This window comes from Eschrichtius robustus, chromosome 6 (assembly GCF_028021215.1).
Source record: "Eschrichtius robustus isolate mEscRob2 chromosome 6, mEscRob2.pri, whole genome shotgun sequence".
Lineage (NCBI taxonomy): Eukaryota > Metazoa > Chordata > Mammalia > Artiodactyla > Eschrichtiidae > Eschrichtius > Eschrichtius robustus.
Genome location: NC_090829.1, coordinates 145179521 through 145199073, shown reverse-complemented (window position 1 = coordinate 145199073; position 19553 = coordinate 145179521). Strand labels below are relative to the sequence as shown.

Below are 19553 nucleotides of genomic sequence, written 5' to 3'. Positions count from 1 at the left end.
CTTCACGTTCTGTTCTGACAGGACAGAAAACTGTGCTGAAAGCCTGCTTCTCCGGAGCGGTCCTCAGAGTTACGACAGGCTGCCTTCCGGGTCAGAGTCCTCAGTCTGGCTCAGATAAAACCCTTTTCTATCCCTATCGCAGATTGTTTACTGATTATTTTTGCCAACGGGGAAAGGCACTGAAACTTTAAGGGACGTAGACTCTGGGACTTGTCACTACCCTGCCCGCTCCTGCACCCCACCAGCCCCACCCACCTCACAGCTGGACCAAAACGGGGTCCCCGGGCATCTACTCCAGGGGGGCCGTGCTCACACACGGCTGGGCTTTGGAAACTGAGGTTTGGCTCCGGCCTCTACGGGTCCCCCCCAGGCTGGGCCTGTTGCCGGGCTGCACACACCTCGGCCCAGCAGAGGCCGGCCTGGCTGACTGAGGCGGCACGCACCCGTCACCCGGGCAGCCCTCGCCACGGCCACAGCCCTGCCTGGGAGCCACCGGAGCCCACACGGCACTATGTCCCGTTTCTATTTTCCATCTAACTGGGACTCGGGCCAAGGGCTGAAACGGGATCCAAAGGAGCCGAGGGGAGGCATGCAGACGCCCACAGGGACCTCAGATCCAGCTCTGCCTCAGTCACGGACAAGGGGCGGGCAGGGAGCCGACCCTCCTGCCCAGGCAACGGGGTTGGCCCAAAGCACCGGTTCACTGTCAGCTCCCAACCCGAGCCGATAAAGTGCATGTCCAGACGACGCTGTTAACCCTCGGCCTCATCTTGCCGAGCGTGTCTGAGGACCGCATCAACAGACTTCGGGTGCAAGACACAAACACCCCCAGAGAACCCGCATAAACACACCAGGGCAGGACTGGTTTGTAGGCACCGCGTGGCACTTTATTTACAGACGCCCGGCGGGCAGCCGGTACCCTGCCCAGGGAGGGTGCCTGCAGGGAGGCTCCAGTCCCGGGGGTCCGCCGGCCTGACCGAGGTCAGCACAGCCGCAGCACTTTCTGGGACGCAGGCGCTCAGTGAGGGCCCAACCCCCTTTAGTCCTGACCTCTGCCACTTCCCGACACAGTAGTCGGGGAGCAGTCGGTGTCCAGAGTCTCGGGAACCCAGCCTGACTGTCCTGTCCCCTCATCCTCCCTGGAGCGCCTGGCGGACGTCACTTCTGGCCCTCCAGGGTCCGCTTCCTTTTTGTCTTTGGCGCCTGGCCATCGGCCGCCTTCGCTCTGGCCCCCGCCCAAGGCCGCCGCCGCCTCCTGGGGGCCCCTCTCCTGCCACAGCCCCCGGGCTGCTCCCGGGGCACGGCGGGGTCAGCCCCTGCACTCCGGCGCCGCCTCCCGGATGCCGGGCTCGGGTCTGGACACGAGGCCTCCTCTGCAGCTCTCCCTGAAATGGCAAGGCCTAGTAAAAGAGGCGTCGAGAAGGCCGGCTCCAACTGCTGTGGTGCTGACTGAGGTGCCAGCCCCAGGGCGGCAGAGGACACACAGCGCTCAGCAGAGGCACCGACGGCCTCGGGAGTGGACCCGCGTCAGCCCCACAGAGGCCTGTGCCAGCGAGGTTGTGAGTTCCACGGCCGTCAGGCAGGCGAAACCTACTCGGGCTCCCGACGCCAGGGAGGCTGACCAGGAGGTGGGCCTTTAGGACGACCGGCACGAGGACAGAACAAGAAGAAAGGGAACTGTGCAAAGGCAGGACCTCTGGGGCGGGCGGGCGGGCCCAGGCTCAGTGCACACGGGGCCAGAGGGTACGCTGGTCGGAAGGGGCCGCTGGGAAAGCAGGGCCGGGCCTCTCAGTCAACGTGACAGCCGACAGTCAGCGTCCAGGGCCCAGCCTGGCGTGAGTACGCGAGCCAGTCCACGCCTGCTAAGCGGCCCTGGCGTGCAACGAGCTGGACAGGGCTGGCCCGGGCCGGAGCAGGGGTGAATGGAGAGACCCTTCAAAGGGCGCATCCCCAGGACTTGGGGCCAGTTGACCACACACGGATGACACAGGAGGGGTCTCGGTGGGGGGTGGAGCCACCATCTCTCCCTCTTCTGTGTCCCCTTCCAGCCAGGGGTGCCTCTGGCTCCTGCCCCGCTCGGTGCTGTGGGCACAGCCCATCCCACTGCAGGGGGCAGCCCCAGGGGTCTACAGTGGATACAGGGCTTGGGGTGTGACAGGAGCGCACGGACAGCGCTTAGCGAGGTCAGTCACGTTCTAACCACAAGACTGTAGACAAGCTGGGGGAGGGAGGGGAGAGAAGGGGGAGAGGCAGGAAGGGGGGAGGGGCAGGAAGGGGGAGGGGGAGGAAGGGGGAGGGGGAGGAAGGGGGAGGGGAGGGAAGACGGGAGCGGGGGAAGCCTCTAAAATCAAGGAGGAGAGCGCAGCGACGTCAGGGGCTCCCTGGAGGACGCCACGGGAGGTGGAAGAGGAGGCACGGTCCAGGTCAGATCAAAGATGGAAAAGGGTCAGGAAGAGGCACCAGACCGGAGCCACAGGGAAGGAGAGTGGGGAACACAGAGAGTGGCCCATGGGCCAGACAGCAGAAACAGCCCCCGTGCAGTGGGGCGTCGGGGCCAGGGCGCCACATCTCCAGGACACACAGGCAGTGGGTGCTGGGGGGCAGCAGGCTGGGGAGGGGGAATCACGCCTGGAGACAGGCCTCAGTCACACGTGACACGAGCAGGGAGGAAAGAACGCAGGTAACGAAGCCCCAGGCCAGCAGCCCACCCGCCAGGCCTACCTATCTTGTTCTGCAGCTGGGATTCGAACAAGCGCTTCTTCATCCTCACCCGTCTCCCACCCCGCGGATTCCTGTAGGCTTTTTCTGGGATGTCGTCCTCGGGGAAGAGGCCTAAAGACCAAGGCGGGCCATCAGGAGGCTGTGGGCTGGGAGGCTACGGTCTGTGCATCCATGGCCACCAGCACCATGGCCTCGAGCTCCGGGCAAGGAGGCCCCGGCCGGACTCCGCCACAGCTGCGGGCAGCTCATTGGGCACCAAGAGACGGCGCCCGGAAGAGCCGGTTCCTGGGGCGCTGGGACACGTCTCGCTCCATCCTACAGACGCTTATGTCGGGAAAGGGCTGGTGACCTTTCTGAGTCCCGGTGGGTCCGAGTCACACAGGTGTGTGCGTCAGTCTAAGCCCACCAGATGCACCCAGTATTCATGCGTTCCACTGAACGTACATTTCACCTAAAAACCACTACCCCAGCGTGAAGTATTTGGGAGTACAACCTGACTGAGGGGTGGGCGGGGGGAGGCAGAAACACGGTAAAACAAGGACACTAAACTGATGGCGGAACCAAGGTGGCGGACATGCAGGTATTCACTGTAAAATCCTTTTCAACTTCGCCACGTGTCTAAAATTTTTCATAATGAAATGTTGGGGGGAAAAACGCTTACATCTTCTACCTTAAACCTTCTAGGAAACTGTCTTTCAGAACAAGCCACGCCGGCTCCGCCAGCCACACACTGAGAAGTGGAGCTGGGTGCTGCAGCACCGAGCAGCAGGGCGGCAGGCCGGGGCACTTACTGGAAATGCGGGTTCTTGGGCGCCAGGTCAGCCCTCCCGCACACTCAGCCCTGAGGTCCCCTGGGCTTCACTAGGACAAGGGCCGCAGAGGCCTGCAGCCTGCCTCCCTTGGAGAAACACCACCTCCGGCCTCTCTGCACCCATCCGCGCTGTGGGAGAACACGCCACCCGATCCACTCCCAAGAGGACGAGATGCCGTCTAGGCCTGGCGGCCCAATGCTCACCTTCCGAGAGGGCCTGCAACCTGAAAGAACAAGAGACAGTCACCCGCCATGGCCTCTGGAGAGGGGGGAGCAGCCCCCGGGAAGCCCCTTCACACCCGAGCTCTGAAGACGGCTGCCCTCCCACCTGGCTGAGGCCACCAGAGAGCGGAGGGGCACGGACACAGCAGAGGGCCCGGGCTACTCACTTCCGGATCACTTTGTAGAGGCGCTTCCGGTTCTGCGGAGGGGTATCCTGGCGACTGGCCATCTCGAACAGTCTGTTGGCAACGGCCTCATAGTCGAACTGTTTCACAGACAGACACCGTGGAGGCCAAAGTCAGCCCCCCTCAGGTGCTCCCAGGACGGGAACCAACAGAGAGAACGAGCCCGAGGACCACACGCCAAGGCTGTGCCCCCAGGTCCCCCGCAAGCGCTGTCCCCAGCACACGCGGCAGCAGACGCTCCGGGGCAGCGCCGCCCAGTGGATCGTGAGGGGCCGCAAGGCGAGCCTCTGCACGACTGTAAACCCTCCGGGAGAAACAAGTAAAACTAATCTGATAAATTTAACCCAAGCTACCTAAATTCTTATTAATTCATCAAGTAATCAACTTCTGAAATGTATCAGGAAGGACCCTACGTGTCCAACTCGCCTGAAGTCACAGATCCTGTCCGCTGAGCTCTGACCCCGAGTGGGCACCCAAAAACCCCCCACTCAGCACACGCCACCCTGGCGGCCCCAGCGCCCTCGAGGGGAGCCGCAGGCAGACCTGGGGCAGCTGTCGAGCAGTGAAGCCGGAGCCCAGCCTGCCGGAGCCCAGCCCCCAACTCCACTTTCAACAAATCTGCGCTTCTTTCTGCAGACGAGGCTCCGGGGCACCTGTGCTCCTCCGAGTCCCGGCTGGACGGATGCCACCCCGCTCCGCCTTCCAGAGGCCGAGAGCTCAGCCCACGTGGAGCCCGGCCACCCACCTGGAGGATGGTGCCGGCGCTGTCCTCCTCCTCCTCCTCCTCGTCGTCTCCCGCCTGCTCCTTGCCCAGGTCGGGCTCAGCCCCACTGACGGAGCCTAGAACGAAAGGGCCCCAGGGACTCAGACACGCCTGGTGCTGCAGGTGTCACGGGGCCCCAGCACCTGGGAACCAGAAGCCCTGCCTGCCAGGGCCCACACCTGGGCAGGGGAGCCCATAGCACGGGATAGCAGGGGCACTGACGGCCTCGCCCCGAGGGCAGCAGTGCCCACACTGGCCTGGAAACACGGGAGCCATCCTAGAGAAGGTGGGGCCCGACCAGTCCTAAAAGTGAAACCAGGAGGGGATCATGAGTGGGCATCTTAGGCAGAAATCGCAGGGCCAGAAGTCCCAGGATGAGGAAGAAGGGTGGCTGGTCCAGCCACGGCGCAGCCTGGATTGAGGGGCGACGGGAGATGAAGCTTCCGGTGAGGAAGCTTTTGCTGGCCAGACATCTGGGGCCCTGACATCACTACCTACAGAAGACAGATTCGGTCAACAGGTGGCCGAGAGGGACAGGCATGTGTGGCGCAGAATGACGACAGCAGGGCTGCAGGCAGGCCCTAGGCCGCCATGGGCCCCTGGGTCAGCCTGTGCCGGCGACTCGGGCTACTGAGGAAGAGGAGGAGGGGAAGGCAGGGCCAGGAAGGACGTCCAAGACAGCCGGACAGTGTGGCCGGGGTGCTGACCGACGAGAAAGCCCAGGGGCGCTCCAGCAAGGGCACGGGAGTCAGAGGCCACAGAAGTCAGCCCTGGCTTCTACCATCAAACTACCTTCCACGAGGGCACAGGACCGGTCAGTGGGGAAAGGACTATCCCCTCAACAAACGGTGGGGGAAACACTGGACATTCACATGCAGAGGAATGAAGTTGGACCCTTACCTACCACCATATACTAAAATTAACTCAAAATGGATCAAAGACCTAAAGAAACAATAAAACTCAGAGGAAAATGTAGGGCAAAAACTTCAGGAGATTGGATTTGGCCACGATTTCTTGGATATGACGCTGAAGGCACAGGTAACAAGAAAAATTAGACAAACCAGACTTGATAAGACCTTTAAATTTTGTGCATCAAAAGGGACTAGCAACAGAGTAAAAAGGCCACCCACAGAGCGGGAGAAGATACCGGCAAATCAGGTATCTGGGGAGGGGTTATTATCCAGAATATAGAAAGAACTCCTAAAACTCAACAGCAAAGAAATCTGATTCAAAAATGCGCAAAGGACTTGAACAGACATTTCTCCAAAGATGTATGGACGGCCAATAAACACATGAAAAGGTGCTTGACACCAATAATCATCAGGGAAATGCAAATCAAAACCACAATGATACTACTTAGCACCCACAAGGATGGCCACTACCAAAAAAAGACAACAACAAATACTGGTGAGGATGTGGAGAAACTGGAACCCTTGTGCACTGTTGGTGGGAACGTAAAACAATGCAGCCGCTATGGAAAACAGTATGGCAGTTCCTAAAAAGTTAAACACAGAAGTACCATATGATCCAGCAATTCCACTTCTGGGTATAGACCAAAAAGAATTGAAAGCAGGGTCTCAAAACAGATATCTGTACACCCATGTTCACAGCAGCGTTAACCACGAAAGCTAAAACATGGAAGCAACCCAAGACTCCACCTACCAATGAATGGAGAACAAAATGCGAAATACGTACAATGGAATATTATCAGACCTCAAACGGGAGGAACGTTCTGACACATGATACGGCATGGATGAACCCTGAAGACGTTATGCTGAGTGAAATGAGACAGACACAAAGACAAATACTGTCTGGTCCTACTGACAGGAACCACAGAGTCGTCAGCGGTCAGATTCACAGAGACAGGAGGCAGAACGGTGGGTGCCAGGAGCTGAGCTGGGCAGAGGGAGGAACGGGGAGTGTTTAACGGGGACAGCTTCACTTTGGGAAGATGCAAAGTTCTGTGGATGGACAGCGGTGACGGCTGCACAAGCGCACTTACGCATGGTCAAGGTGGTAAACCTTACGTTATGTGTATTTTACCACAAAAGGCAAGAGCAGAAAAGTCCTGAAGCTGGTGGACAACACACACCCCTAAGGCCACAGGACACAGTGCGCAGGTCACCCGGAGGACAGTCACGAGACCAGCTGGCGTCCCACGAAGACCCACTTTAGCATCAAGGTGCACAGGCCAGACTGGACACCACTGATGCGGAGCCCACAGGCCCCGCCCCCAAAGGCTTCAGGGGGACGTTCACAAGTGCTACCTTCTACTCGTTCGTTCACCCACTCACTCACTCATCCAGCGCGATCGAGCGGGCGCCTCCTCCATGCCAGGTGCTGCTCCGAACACCAGGTACACAACATGGTCAACAGTCCCCGTCCTGGCGGAGCTGACATCCAGCGGCGGAAGCCGGGCCAGAAAGATGAACAAGTGATTTACGTAACTTCAAGTGACTTACGCCAGAAAGTGAGAATCACCATGGAAACGCCCAGTGAGCGAGGCAGGGTCGGGGCTGGGAGGCTGCACTTTAAACAGGGTGGTCAGGGTAGGGCCTGGAGGGACAGAGGGCAGAGACCCTGCCAGGGAGGGGAGAACAGGGCAGACGCCCCGGGGCAGGAGCAGAGCCCAGGAAGCCATGAGGACACGGACGGCCACGGGGCAAGGGTGAGGAGAGTGAACAACATGTGTGCTTGTTTCCAAGGTCACCCTGGCTGCAGAGCCGAGAACAGACTTCGGTGGGGAGGGCAGAACCGAGGGGACGGGACAGGAGATGAAGGCAGGGGCCCCGCAGAGCCACCGCGGGCTCAAGCCAGGACAGGCCCGTCACCCCGGTCAGTGCGGTCCTCACCCTCAGGGGGCTCCCTGGACGGCGTGTCCCCGTCCCGCTCCTCCTCCTCCTCCTCCTCCAGTTCATTCATGAGCTCCTCGATGGCCAGCGGGGCCTGTTCCACAATCGCCTCGAAGACGCCTCGAGTGATGTTGTGCAAAACCAGGGAGCTAAGGGGCAGCCGCAGCAGAGCCACCCGTCAGGCTGGACCCTGCAGGGAAGAAACGCCGCCTCCCCGTGCCCGTCTCTCCTGACCCCAGCCCCTCAGCCCCGCCGGCCCCCTGCTGGCCCGTAGCATTTCCTAAGGGCTGTCCCCTCGGGGACGCAGCGGAACAGAAGAGGCGAGCAGGAGGGAACCGCACTCACTCCTGAGTCCGGGCGGCGACCATGCAGAAGGGCCCAATGAACCTGAGGTTCTGGTCCGCCGTCAGCTGCGGGGACAGAGCGGGGGCTCAGTTCCTGGGCCGCAGGCACCCGAGCGGCCCGGCCGCTGCACTCGCCCTGCCGCCTACCACGTACCTCGCGGGCGCCCACTTTGGTCAGCTCCTCCAGGAAGATCTCGATGAAGTGGCTCTTCACTCCGTTGGGGGCCTGGCTGTCAGGGTGCAGGATCTCTGTCATCAGCAGCTCCAGCAGCTGCTCGGTCTGTCTGGGGAAAGAAGAGGCAAGTCCAGCAGCACCACGAGGGGCAACAAGGTGATGGGTTCACTCTGCCTGAGCGGGGGGCTCTGACGGGACACAGTCACAGGCAGGCGCCCCGTCCACCAACACAGGAAGACCCAATGACCTGGGTCTGTGGCGGCACAGAGGACTCCTGCGATCGTGGATCCATGGGCAACAGCCAGGACCACGACACAGGGCAGGACTGAACCTTGGCTATAAAGCAAGAGCCCACCGTGTCTGGTGTCCCTCCTGTCCCCGCTGGGAACTGCGCGGGAAGGCTCACCAGGACAGAGCAAACGCAAAGGGAGACAGATGCCAGAGAAGGGGACGAGTTTGCCTCCCGGGTCCTGCTGGACCGGGCCTGTGGATGGTCACACATCACATATCAGACCTCACCCAGGCACGTGGGTCTCAACGGTCTCAGAGGCCTGGGGATCCCAGATCGGAGAGCTCCAGAGACCGGTCTTTAGTGGCCCAGACGCACCAGAAACTCCTGGGTGCTTGTTAATATACAGATACCTCCACCTGAACTGTAAAGCGTGTACCCTTCAGAAAGCTCCCTGGACAGTGCTGACGCTGGCAACACCGGGGTGCCTTCCATGACTCAGCGGAAGGGAGGCAGGCCAGGGGCCAGGGACCTCCTCTGCCAGGCTGCTGACAACACTCACATTCACACGGGCAAAAATGTTACACTTACAGCCTGCTACTCGTAAGAACGGAAAAGGGCTACAAGAGCAGATACAACGAGCAGGGCTGGTTACCCCAGGGCAATGGGAGGTTACCGGTTTCTTCAAAAGGATCTCTGCACTGAATTGCCAGTGACAGTGAGGATGGAACTACTTTCACGGTAACAACCACACCTCCAAAATTAACAGAAATAAAATCGTCCCTTTAACACTGAGCCCGGCTTCAGTCACCAGCCACCCCGGGATAACATGACCCTAAACGCGGAAATGAGTGAGACGCCAGCCTCAGGTCTCCACAGAACTTGAAGGATGAAAACCACTAGAAGAGGCGCCCTTGCCCAAAATGCAGTCGCCACAGCCATTCTCAACCTATAACAGCAACTCCAGTAACTGCAGTCCAAATCCTGCTGACCAAAATGTAGTCACCACAGCCATTCTCAACGTATAACAGCAACTCCTGTAACTGCAGTCCAAATCCTGCTGACCTTCTATGGGGGCCGGGGGGCTGTGAGGCCAGGGACTAAGAGTTTGTTAACTCCGCCATTCAGAAAATGAGAAAGTCCTAGAATAACATGGCCGTAAGCTGCATTCTCTAGTCTGGCAGCTATTCTGACATCTGGGTCCTAGATTTATTATCCTTGGGCTTAAAAATAAACTCTTTTACCATCACTTTTTAATCACAAACCAATTCAAAATATACTGTTTCTAAGCCCTCTCCCCCAGTGCCCGCCCTCCCCAAATCATGCAGCATCAGGACACTGATGTGAGATGTTTCTGACACATTCTCAGTAAAATGAATAAGCAGTCTGCTACACCACTTTTGGACCATGCAATCAGGCAACACTTTAAAAGTATCAATAACTGTCGGGGAGTCCCCTGGTAGCCTAGTGGTTAGGATTCCACACTTTCACTGCCGTGGCCCGGGTTCAATCCCTGGTCGAGGAACTGAGATCCCACAAGCCGCGCAGCGCAGCCATAAAAAATACATGTATATATTAAAAAAAAAAAAAAAAAGTAATTGTCTGCTGGAGTTAAAATTGCTTTTCAATGTTTATAAAAAGTTTCCTGAGTTCTTTATATTGAACATCCATCACTCTCATAAGTAGAAAAAAGGTTTTTTTTAAAATTTTAATTAATTCCAAAAACTTTAAAACGTGAATGCTCAGAAACCCACTTTCTGTTGTGATCTCAGACTGCCCCCGGGAGGTTTGGAAACCTGCTGCTATAACCTGGATGCAGAGCTTCAGGTGAAGGGGCAGGTCCAGGCTGCAGGAGCCCCGCCCCTGCCTGGTCTCCAGGAGGGGTTGTGGGAGGAGCTAAGACGCAGCAGAGCCCAGCCCAGCCCCACCTGAGGATCCCACCCGGCTGCCAGGTGCCAGGGGAGGCCTGAGGTCAGCCAGAAAACACAGGCCCTTCCAGTTTGGGGGGACACACACAAGCACCACTGTCAAAAATGTGAAGTCTGGACAGCTCAAGTATTTGCAGAGCTGAGAGCAATGACCGCTGACGACAGAGCTGAGAGCAATGACCGTGGACGACAGAGCTGAAGGCGCCGCGGTTTACAAGAACACCCGCTCAGCTGCGCCTCCTTTGGTGAGGACTTAGTTCTGATCCATAAGAGCCCACCGTCAAGGCTGAAACAAACATTCCCACGAACACGTGCACAAACTTAATTTAAAAAATGCCTTTGTTTCCAGCACTAAGTCACCCTTCAACATAAAGCTGGCAAACGAGTAGAGGAGAGACCCAGACCGGCCCGAGTGGCACAGGCTGCCGCAGGCCGCTCTGGGACACTGACCTCTCGTCCCATCCGCGCGTCTTCAGGGCCTTCAGTGACTCGTGCAGGACCAACCGCATGAGCTGTGACACAGGAGGGGACCCCGTTAGTGGCACCACCCAGACCTCCCCTCTGCCCCGGGTCGTCTGGGCATCGCACTGCACACGGCAGGCCCTGGAGAGCTGCTGGGGACCTGGGCCTGCGGGAGGCGCCCAGCCTCCCAAGAGCAGCAGGACGTCGGGCTCACAGCAGGGACACGGGGAGTGACCACACACCACAATCGACGGCTATGAGGGACGGGCTTGTTTCCAGAGTGAAAACGGGACGCGACGTGGAGCTCCCCCAGGAGAGCGGAGCCTCGGAAACACCAGGTCTGCACTGGAGACTGTTTCCTCTGAGCTCCCGTTTCCTCTGAGCTCCTCCCCAACCAAGGGAGAAACCAGTTTCCTTCTCTGCCCACAATCCCCAGCACAGCGGCTGACTGCCCGGTTTCCCTACCCATGTTGGGCTCCAGGCATGAACCCAACAAGCCTGCAGGGGGGACCCGTAGTGGTGAAAGGTGACAGAGGACACCTGCGGTGCCGCCAAGAGGACCAGCCTCTAGAGCAGGGCTGCGCTGCCAGACGTGGCCACAGGGGGGTCGTGGGAAACAGGCCGCGGACAGCAGCAGAACCCCCGACCTAAGGCCCAGCACCGCATCCTGGGACACAGCCCCGTGTCTTATGAGCGGGCGTTCTGTAACCGTGCAAAGCCCGGCGCCCGACCCCCCGCCCGCCCACACGCATCAGCGCCCGTCCTGCTTCTCTCCTGAGCCCCGCGCTCGCCCACCAGCTGTCCTCACTTTAACACCTGACATCACACACGTGGTGACCGCGTAACCCTGGACCGAGACGGAGCGGGTGACCGGCCTGAGGGGCAGATCACAGGGACCTGTGCTCAGCGAGGCCTGGCCGCTGCCCCGTCCAGTGTCCGCATCGGGCCACCTGCTCTCGGACAGCAGCACTCATCTGGGGACTGTCCCCAGTCCCAGGGGACACCAGCGCAGTAACAAAGCTGCAGCTCAACGGGGCAGCAGCAACACACAGTCCAGTTTTTCCTGCATTTCTGAGCGCAGATCAATAACCTAAATTCACCAGAATGCAGCGCAGGAAAGGAGAAAGACAAGGAAGATTCTGCACGCTATTATATAAACTGTCCCTGCCCATGGGTCTCTGTCCAGGGCCCGAGCTCTAAGCTTTGCTTTCACGGCAGCAAAGAAGCAAGGGCTTCGCCACCGAGTCTCCCCCAGGGGCAACTGTGACCCTCCTCCCCTGAACCGACAGTTTGTGCAGAACCCTGGCATGCGCACCCCACGTGAGGCCGAGGCTCCCCTCACGGCCCAACTAGGCTCACAGGGAACAGACCGCAGGGCGCTCGCCAGCCAGCAGCCTTGGTCCTTGGCACTGCTGGGGCAGTGGGGGGCTCAGGGGCCGGGATGCTGGACGCCGTGCCCCAGCACCGCAGGGACCCCCGCGGGGAGCAGGCAGCTTCCTCACCATGTAGAACTTGTCCAGGCGCAGCCTATCGATGCCCATCCACTCGCGGTTCATGGTTTGCCAGAATGTCTGAAGGAACAGGTGCTCTGGTGGAAAGAAAAGGCCAGAAGAGAGTCGGGGGGCGGGGGGTGGGCAGGGGAAAGCGGCAGCTGCCTCAGGAGGGGAGGGGAGAGACCATGAAGAAGCCCTGTCAGGACCTCGCATGGCACCGGCCTCGGGGGTGCTGAGCCCCTGAGTGTGCTGAGCTGAGAGCAGTGCTATGGATTTGGCTTAAAAACGGGGCTTTTAGGAACCTTGGAAAGAAAAGCAAATCCCAGCTACAACCGCAAACTGAAGCCACATCCTCTGAAGATCAGGCAGAGGATGATCTGATCAGCGCTCAGGCCGCTTCTCCCCACTCAGCCACTGTCACTGCCCCACCTCGGCTGGGGCTAAGGACCCTGCCAGGCACCCATGCCCTGCCCCAGCACTCGCCCCACTGAATCCACTGACCTGATCAAACACAAAACCCTGCCAATAACAGTATGTCAGAACCGGAGTGCTACGGGCTCAGCCAGGTCCCCAGCCCATACCTTGAATCCCTAACCCCCAATCCCTCGGAATATGACTTTATTCGGAGACACAGTCTTTAAAGAGGTGGTTAAGATAAAAGGTCAGTGGGGTGGTCCTAATCCCATCTGACTGGTGTCGTTAAGAGGAGATCAGGACACAGACACACAGAAGGACGACCACGTGAGGACAGAGGAGGAGACGGCCGTCTATACGCCCAGGAGAGAGCCCTTGGGAGGCCCCGACCCTGCTGACGCCCTGACCTCGGGACACAAAGGGCCCCCCACCTTTTCTTTTAATATTTATTTATGTATTTATTATTTTGCTTGCACCAGCTCTTAGTTGCGGCACTCGGGTTCTTCATTGCGTCATGCGGACTTCTTAGTTGCAGCACGTGGGATCTGACCAGGGATGGAACCCGAGCCCTCTGCCTTGGGAGCGCGGAGCCTTACCCACTGGACCACCAGGGAAGTCCCCAAAGGGCACCTCTTATCTCCCACAGGACAGGCCTGCGTTCACTACCTCATTCAAGTGTCACCAAGTGAACGCTCTGTACCTGGCCTTCTACTGAGCACAGAAACGCTTCTGAAGGTTCTTAGAAGGTAAAAATTATAGAGAATGGATCTCCTCCAGTGACTGCTCAAATGCAGTTAAGAGACTCTCCCGAATGGAGAAAGTAGTTACTGTAACTGCACACACTCCCTACTTTTGACTACTTTGCCAGCTTAAGCATAACTGCACTAAACCCGCCCACACAGCCGGGGCACCACCAGCATCGGTCCCGGGGTCCATGCCAGCGATGCTGCCCAGCCCTAGCTGCCCTCGGAGCAGGGCAGGGGGTGTCGCAGATGCTAGCGCCCAGGCCCCACCCCCAGAGCTTGACCTGATGGGACCAGGGTCTAGACATCGGGATTTCTAAAGACACAACGGGCAGGCCGCAGGGTTGAGAACGGCTGAAGTTGGTCAGAACAAGAACGCACGAGTCAAAAAGACGCTCTGCAGGGCCCTCACCACCATCAGGCGGGGTTCAGTCACACAGCTGCTGGCACTACACCGCTTCCCCCGTAATTGTGAAATATAAGGGATAGCCCTCTAGACCCCTGAACCGAGTCTACTCCGGGCAAGTGAGCGAACACGTGCAGGACGAACAGAGCAGCACAGCAGACGCCAGCTGGGACGGGGCCCTCACTCCCGCTCTCGGAACGCAGGCCTCGTGTCCAGGGGCTGGCGGGGATACTCACGTGCCTCTGTGGTCTGGAAAGCGTGGATGAGCTGGGAAATGGTCCTGCCAAGCTCCTCCTGCGCAGGAAACAGAACGCACGCCCTCAGTCCTGAACGAACATGATCCCACAGCGACGAGCAACGGCGGTAAGACAAACATTCAACTGTCCTCACTCGTCGCGGGATCCGGCTCCACGGGGCCTCGCAGCCCAGCGAGCTTGGGGCTTGCAAGTCTCACACTGGCTGCGAGAGGCCTGCCCTGAAGGCCAGGGCCCACAGGACCTCACAACAAGCAAGGGCAGGGACTGCCCGCGTGACCGACGCTGAACCCCGCGCGGCGGAGGCTGAGAAGGGAGGGGCGGGAGAGCAGGAGCCTGGGAGCGCACAGCCACCTGACCAGCAGAAAGGGGGCTGGCGGGACCCCTGTGAGCTACCGGCTGCCTGCCTGTGTCACTGTGCCAGCCATCACCTGGCGCGCTGGCCAAACAGACGACTCCAGAGCCTCCCCCGAGAGCTTCTAGTTGAGCAGGCGTGGAATACAGCGCAGGAATCTGCATTTTAAATAAGTACCCTCACCACCCAGGTGATTTTGAACAGTAAACAATTCCCACTGGGAAACATTTCTAAAAAGGCTAGTACCTTAGGGCAGTGAAACTACTCTGTAAAATACCATAATGACAATGCACGTCATTGTACATTTATCCAAACCCACGGACTGTACATCACCAAGAGTGAACCTTAAGGTAAGCTGTGGACTCTGGGTGATGACCACGTGTCACGGAGGTCCATGGACTGGGACAAAGGTCCCACGCTGGTACGGGTGATGACGGGGGAGGCTGTGCCTGGGGGGGCGGGGGTCAGGGGGCACGTGAGAAAACTCAGAACCTCCTCCTCTCGTTTTGCTGTGAGCCCAAAACTGCTCTAAAGAATAAAGTCTGTTTTTCTAAAAAAGGCTAGCAGAAAAAATACTTGTCTCAGAAGACTTGAATTCTGTCCCCTGGTTTCCAGCATTTCAGCACTTAATTGCCATCTCTGACAAACACAGAACAGACAACCCGGTGTTCAGCCATGACGTACACTGGCAATCAACAGTGTTGCTGCGGCGCTCGACTCAGCCAGCGCAAGACTCACTTTAACCCAAGGCCCTGGACCCTCCGGCCATTAAAAGCAAAAAAAGTATCGAAGCTGTAAAACTGTGCCCAGCATGTCTGCAGTAGTAAAATGAGGGTCGACAACGTGCTCGCCTGTCCTCCCACTGTTACTGCTGCCCTAGCTCCTTCTGTACCCTCCCAGGCACTCACCTGGAGGAGTGGCTTGTCCTGCATCCACATACAATAGAACAGTCCTTTCCACACCTTCAGCAGCTCGTCATGAGTGAAACCACCTGCACCAAAAACAGCAACACTCACAACAGATGAACCCAACTTTTTAGTGCCAGAACACAGCCAGAGAAATGTGAACGCCTGAATTAGACCAAAGTCATCTTACTGTAAAGGTACCTGGACCTCCCTCTCAAGCCATCCTCCCAACTCAGAACCTGCTGCGCCTGTGGCTGGAAGGACTCCCCCAGATAACTGTCATTTCATTCATTCAATAAACGTTTACCGAGAATCTACAAGTAACAGGCGCTGTACTCCATTTCTGTAGATTCAAAATTGAGTGAATCACCATTTCCTGGTCTGGATGGTGCCTACTCAGGTGAGTCTGTTGGCAACAATTCACCCGGCGTTACACCTGGGCTTTGTGCGCTTTTCAAATTTTAAAATTACAAGTTACCTCATTCAGGGTCGTTATGAAGGCAGACACTGAACATATAAAATCACCCAACGAGTATGTACTGAGGTCCTAACTACGTGTCTGGCACCCTGTTCCAGAGCAGTGGTTCTCAGACTTAGCAACAGGATCACATCACCCAGAGGGCTTCTTAAAACGGATTTCTGGCCCACTTGTCAAGAGTTTCTGATTCAGCAGTACGGGGATGGGACCCAAGAATGTGCATTTCTAACAAATGTCCAGGTGATGCCGAAGCTGCTGATGGGGCCACGTTTTGAGACCCACATTTTGAGAATCAATTAGGAAGCATGTTCTCTGAGGACTGTACACTACGTGAAACTCAGACGACAACCCAATAATTATACAAGAAAAAGACTACCAACAGTGATAAATGCCGCTCTGAGGAAAAAACGCAGGGTGCCCAAACAGTGGGTAGCAGGGATAGCGGGATATATGGGCTGATGCGGGGGCCGGTTCCCAGAGAAAGGCAGGTCTTGACTGGGAAGAGGAAATAAGGGGCTGGGGAGGGGGAGCCTCCGCATAGGGACACGTGGCCACCGCAGCAGGAGGTGAGCGCCGCGCACCTTCAGGGCAGCCAAGGTGGGGAAAGGGCGGAGGGCCAAGCGCTCAGGCGGGAGCGCGAGCGGGAAGCAGGGGACGGGTGGAAGCACCGCCGCAGGCCCCATCCACTCGGCCCGACCACGTGGAGGCTCCACGAGGTTGGAAGGTCCCCTAGCCCGGGTGGCCGCCCCGCGCCCCCCACCCAGCCGGGCCGCCGAGGCGCCCCCGCCCACATGCCGCCAACCCCGTGCCCACCTTCGGCCCGCTGAGTCCTGGCGACAATGTATTTCCGGAGTTTCCTCACCGCCCGGTCTCGGGTCACCTGCTCGTTCCCTGCCAGGCGCTGCGCCAGCTGGATTTCTGGCGGGAGCTGCACCCGCGGACCCATGGCGACCGCGCCGAGACCCCAGGGTATCACCTACCGCACCGCTTCGCCTGGCCGCACGACGTGACGTCACACGACCGCGCCGGCTTCTCCCAGGCGCAGCGTGACATCACACGCCCGCGCCGGCCTCTCTCGGACTCGGCGTGACGTCACGTGCCCGCGCCGGCCTCGCCCGGGCCGCACGCCACCGCCCTCTAGTGGCAGGGCCCGGAATGGCAGGTCCATCAGGCTCTGTCTTGGCGGACAGTCACTCTGGACACAGGCAATTAAAAGGAGGTCATTGAGCGTTTGCCCGCCTTTTGGGGAGTGGGGGGATGCTGTAGTTCCCCCCCGGCTGCTGAGGGAAGGCACTTCGTTAGCAAAGAACGCCAGCGAGCACAGGCAGAGGAAAGCCCCCAGTGAATCCAGTGAATGTTGGGTCAGCCAAGGTCATCACACAATGCCACGACGGCCGGGAGAAGGTGGTCGGGGCGGGGGGGGCGGGGCGCGAGTATCGCCCCCGCCCTCAGTGGCCTGCCGCTGCCGGCCGGTGCCCCACCCTGCGGCAGCATCACCCATGGGGCAGGCTGCACTGGCCTCGTCCCGCCTGTAGGTCCGCGCCCGGCCTCTGGACACAGGAAGGCCGCGCACGGGGCACGAGGAGGGAATCGCGAACCCGATCTGAGACAGTCCGCATCGCTTCACAGTTAGTGTCATGAACGAAGGCATGGGTGAAGCATGTGTAAAGGAGGGGATGCAATATACAAATCTTGACTGGACTCTTGATTTTTTTAAATAAGCTAAAAAATCATTTGGGGGACAGCTGGAAAGCTTGCATAGAAACTAGAGGTTAGGTTGTATTGCAGAATTATTGTTTGTTTTCTTAGGTATAACAATGGTGTTTATGTAGAATGGGCCTCAGCAGACGTTTTCTGTAAAGGGCCATGTGTCAGGGGGACCCAAGACGCCCAGATTCATTGATTCGCTAGGAAGACCCATGGCTATGATTTATTATGGCAAAAGGATTCAAGGCACAGGGAAAAGGCTTGTAGAGCGAGCTAACGTCCCAGCAAAGAGCTGTGACAACACATTAAATGTTAGAAGGAGCTTGTTAGAGACCAGAGCCCAGGGTTTTTTGGGACTTCCCTGGTGGTCCAGTGGTTAAGACTCTGCGATCCCACTGTAGGAGGTGGTCTAAGCTCCCAAATGCTGAGCGGCACAGCCAAAACGTTAATTAAAAAAAAAAAAAAAGCGCCCAGTTTTTATTATGAGCTAGTCACAGACACGCACGGAAACTCGGGACTTCCAGAGAGAGAACAGATGTTCAGCACATGCTGTGTTGTTTGTACAAACGGTTCAGGCCCAGTGAGGCACTCTTATCACAGTTACGGTGATGGGGACCCTCCCCAAATCCACATTCCCAGGTGCCAGCTAAGGGCCAAACTCATAAGCAGGACTTTGTAAGGATAGCGTTCAGGCCTTAGGTAAATGCTTTTCTGCACAGGTGAGGTAGTACATATTTTCGGCTTTGTGAGCCAAAACAACTGCTCCTTTAGTGCAAAAGCAGCTACAGGCAACATGCAAATGAATGGGTGTGGCTGTGTTCTAATAAAACTTTATTTACAAAAACAGGTGATGGGCCAGATTAGGCCCAATGATCATAGTTTGCCAACAAGTGATGGAGAAGAATGTCTCTACTTTTAGGAAATAACTGCAAAGTGTTTGGTGGGGGTGAAGTGTCGTGTCAATAAATAGAGAAACAATCACACACAGGGCACACAAGCAAATACGGCAAAATGTTAACAATGGTTGACTCCAGTGGCAGGAATACAAGTGTTCATTGCCCCATTCGTCCAACTTTTTCTGTTTGAAAAAGCTATTTAAGTTCTTTCACCAGCAGTGGCGCTGTTGAACAGGACAAGATCCCTGCCTCACCAGCTATGTCTCAGCGGAGGCGCGGGGCAGTGAAATAACAAATCCATGCACTCCAGAGAGGGGGGCGCTACGTGCTTTCTCCTAAAGCAGGAAAAAGAAGACAACAAAGCCTAAAGAAAAGAGCAATGTTAATAGACATTCAGTGAATTTCTGACGGAATTTCACCAAAAGAATGCAATGAAATGCACCAACATATACTTTAAAAATATACCAATACTTGACAGCCTATACAGCTATTAGACACTGACAGCTAATGAAAGATTTGTTGCATATTCAGTGTAACTAAAAAATACATGTTTTTGTTCAGACGAAGTAAAATTTATATTTTAAGGCAGGACGAGAAAATGAAGCATAAAATTCTCTCTGTCCATTAGGGCCTCCTCACTCCCCCTTTGATGGCAGTGTGCATCCGCATTATACATTAACTGGACCTCCTCAAAGGTGGGAATGCCTGCTCGACCGTAAAGATCAATTTTTTTCCTTTCTTCTGACGCCGGCAACGTAACTTCTTAGAAGAATAGTGTACTTTCCCCACTTCGTAGGGGGTCACGGTGACCTGCTGCTGGCTTTATACGTGCTACCTGGACTATGTATCCTTGGTGAACTTTATTTAAAATGTCAGTACGTCATTTTGATGTATGATCCTTTGTCTCGAAAATGTATATGACCACGCCTTCGACTTCTTACAGGCAGAAGAGTCTTTCAGAATTTTCTGAAAGAATTCCTCCTGGGTTATAATCCTCAATTTGGCTCAAATAAAATTCTTTTTTCTTCTTGTCAATTGAATTTTAATCGACAATTCTAAATGCAAAATTATCCTTCTTTAGGAGACTTTTCAAAGTCTGCTGTGCATCGCAGGCAAGAACCACCCATGGATACTAAAATTAGTGCCAAAAGGATGATGACAGACATGATATTTGCGTAGCCTCAAAAGTACTTATTGGTTACAATGGGGA

General features: G+C 56.9%; 1 protein-coding gene across 1 annotated transcript; it reads right to left on the bottom strand.

The window, feature by feature from the left end:
• Window positions 1-862: 862 nt before the first annotated feature.
• Window positions 863-16777, bottom strand: RRP1 (ribosomal RNA processing 1). Its single transcript, XM_068547177.1, has 13 exons — window positions 16554-16777; window positions 15266-15348; window positions 13985-14042; window positions 12195-12280; window positions 10681-10742; window positions 8053-8182; window positions 7900-7964; window positions 7555-7703; window positions 4685-4779; window positions 3922-4019; window positions 3737-3756; window positions 2722-2832; window positions 863-1385 (listed from the first exon to the last, which is right to left on the bottom strand). The coding sequence occupies exons 1-13, from the start codon at window positions 16684-16686 to the stop codon at window positions 1159-1161; spliced, it is 1317 nt and encodes a 438-aa protein (XP_068403278.1). The 5' UTR covers window positions 16687-16777; the 3' UTR covers window positions 863-1158.
• Window positions 16778-19553: the final 2776 nt, after the last annotated feature.

Coding starts and splice junctions, on each gene's coding strand:
- RRP1 (XM_068547177.1), bottom strand. CDS start 16,686: ATGGGTCCGCGGGTGCAGCTCCCGCCAGAAATCCAGCTGGCGCAGCGC. Junction 4,020..4,684: donor GCGCCGGCACCATCCTCCAG/GTGGGTGGCCGG, acceptor TCTGTGAAACAG/TTCGACTATGAGGCCGTTGC. Junction 1,386..2,721: donor CCAGCTGCAGAACAAGATAG/GTAGGCCTGGCG, acceptor TTGCCATTTCAG/GGAGAGCTGCAGAGGAGGCC.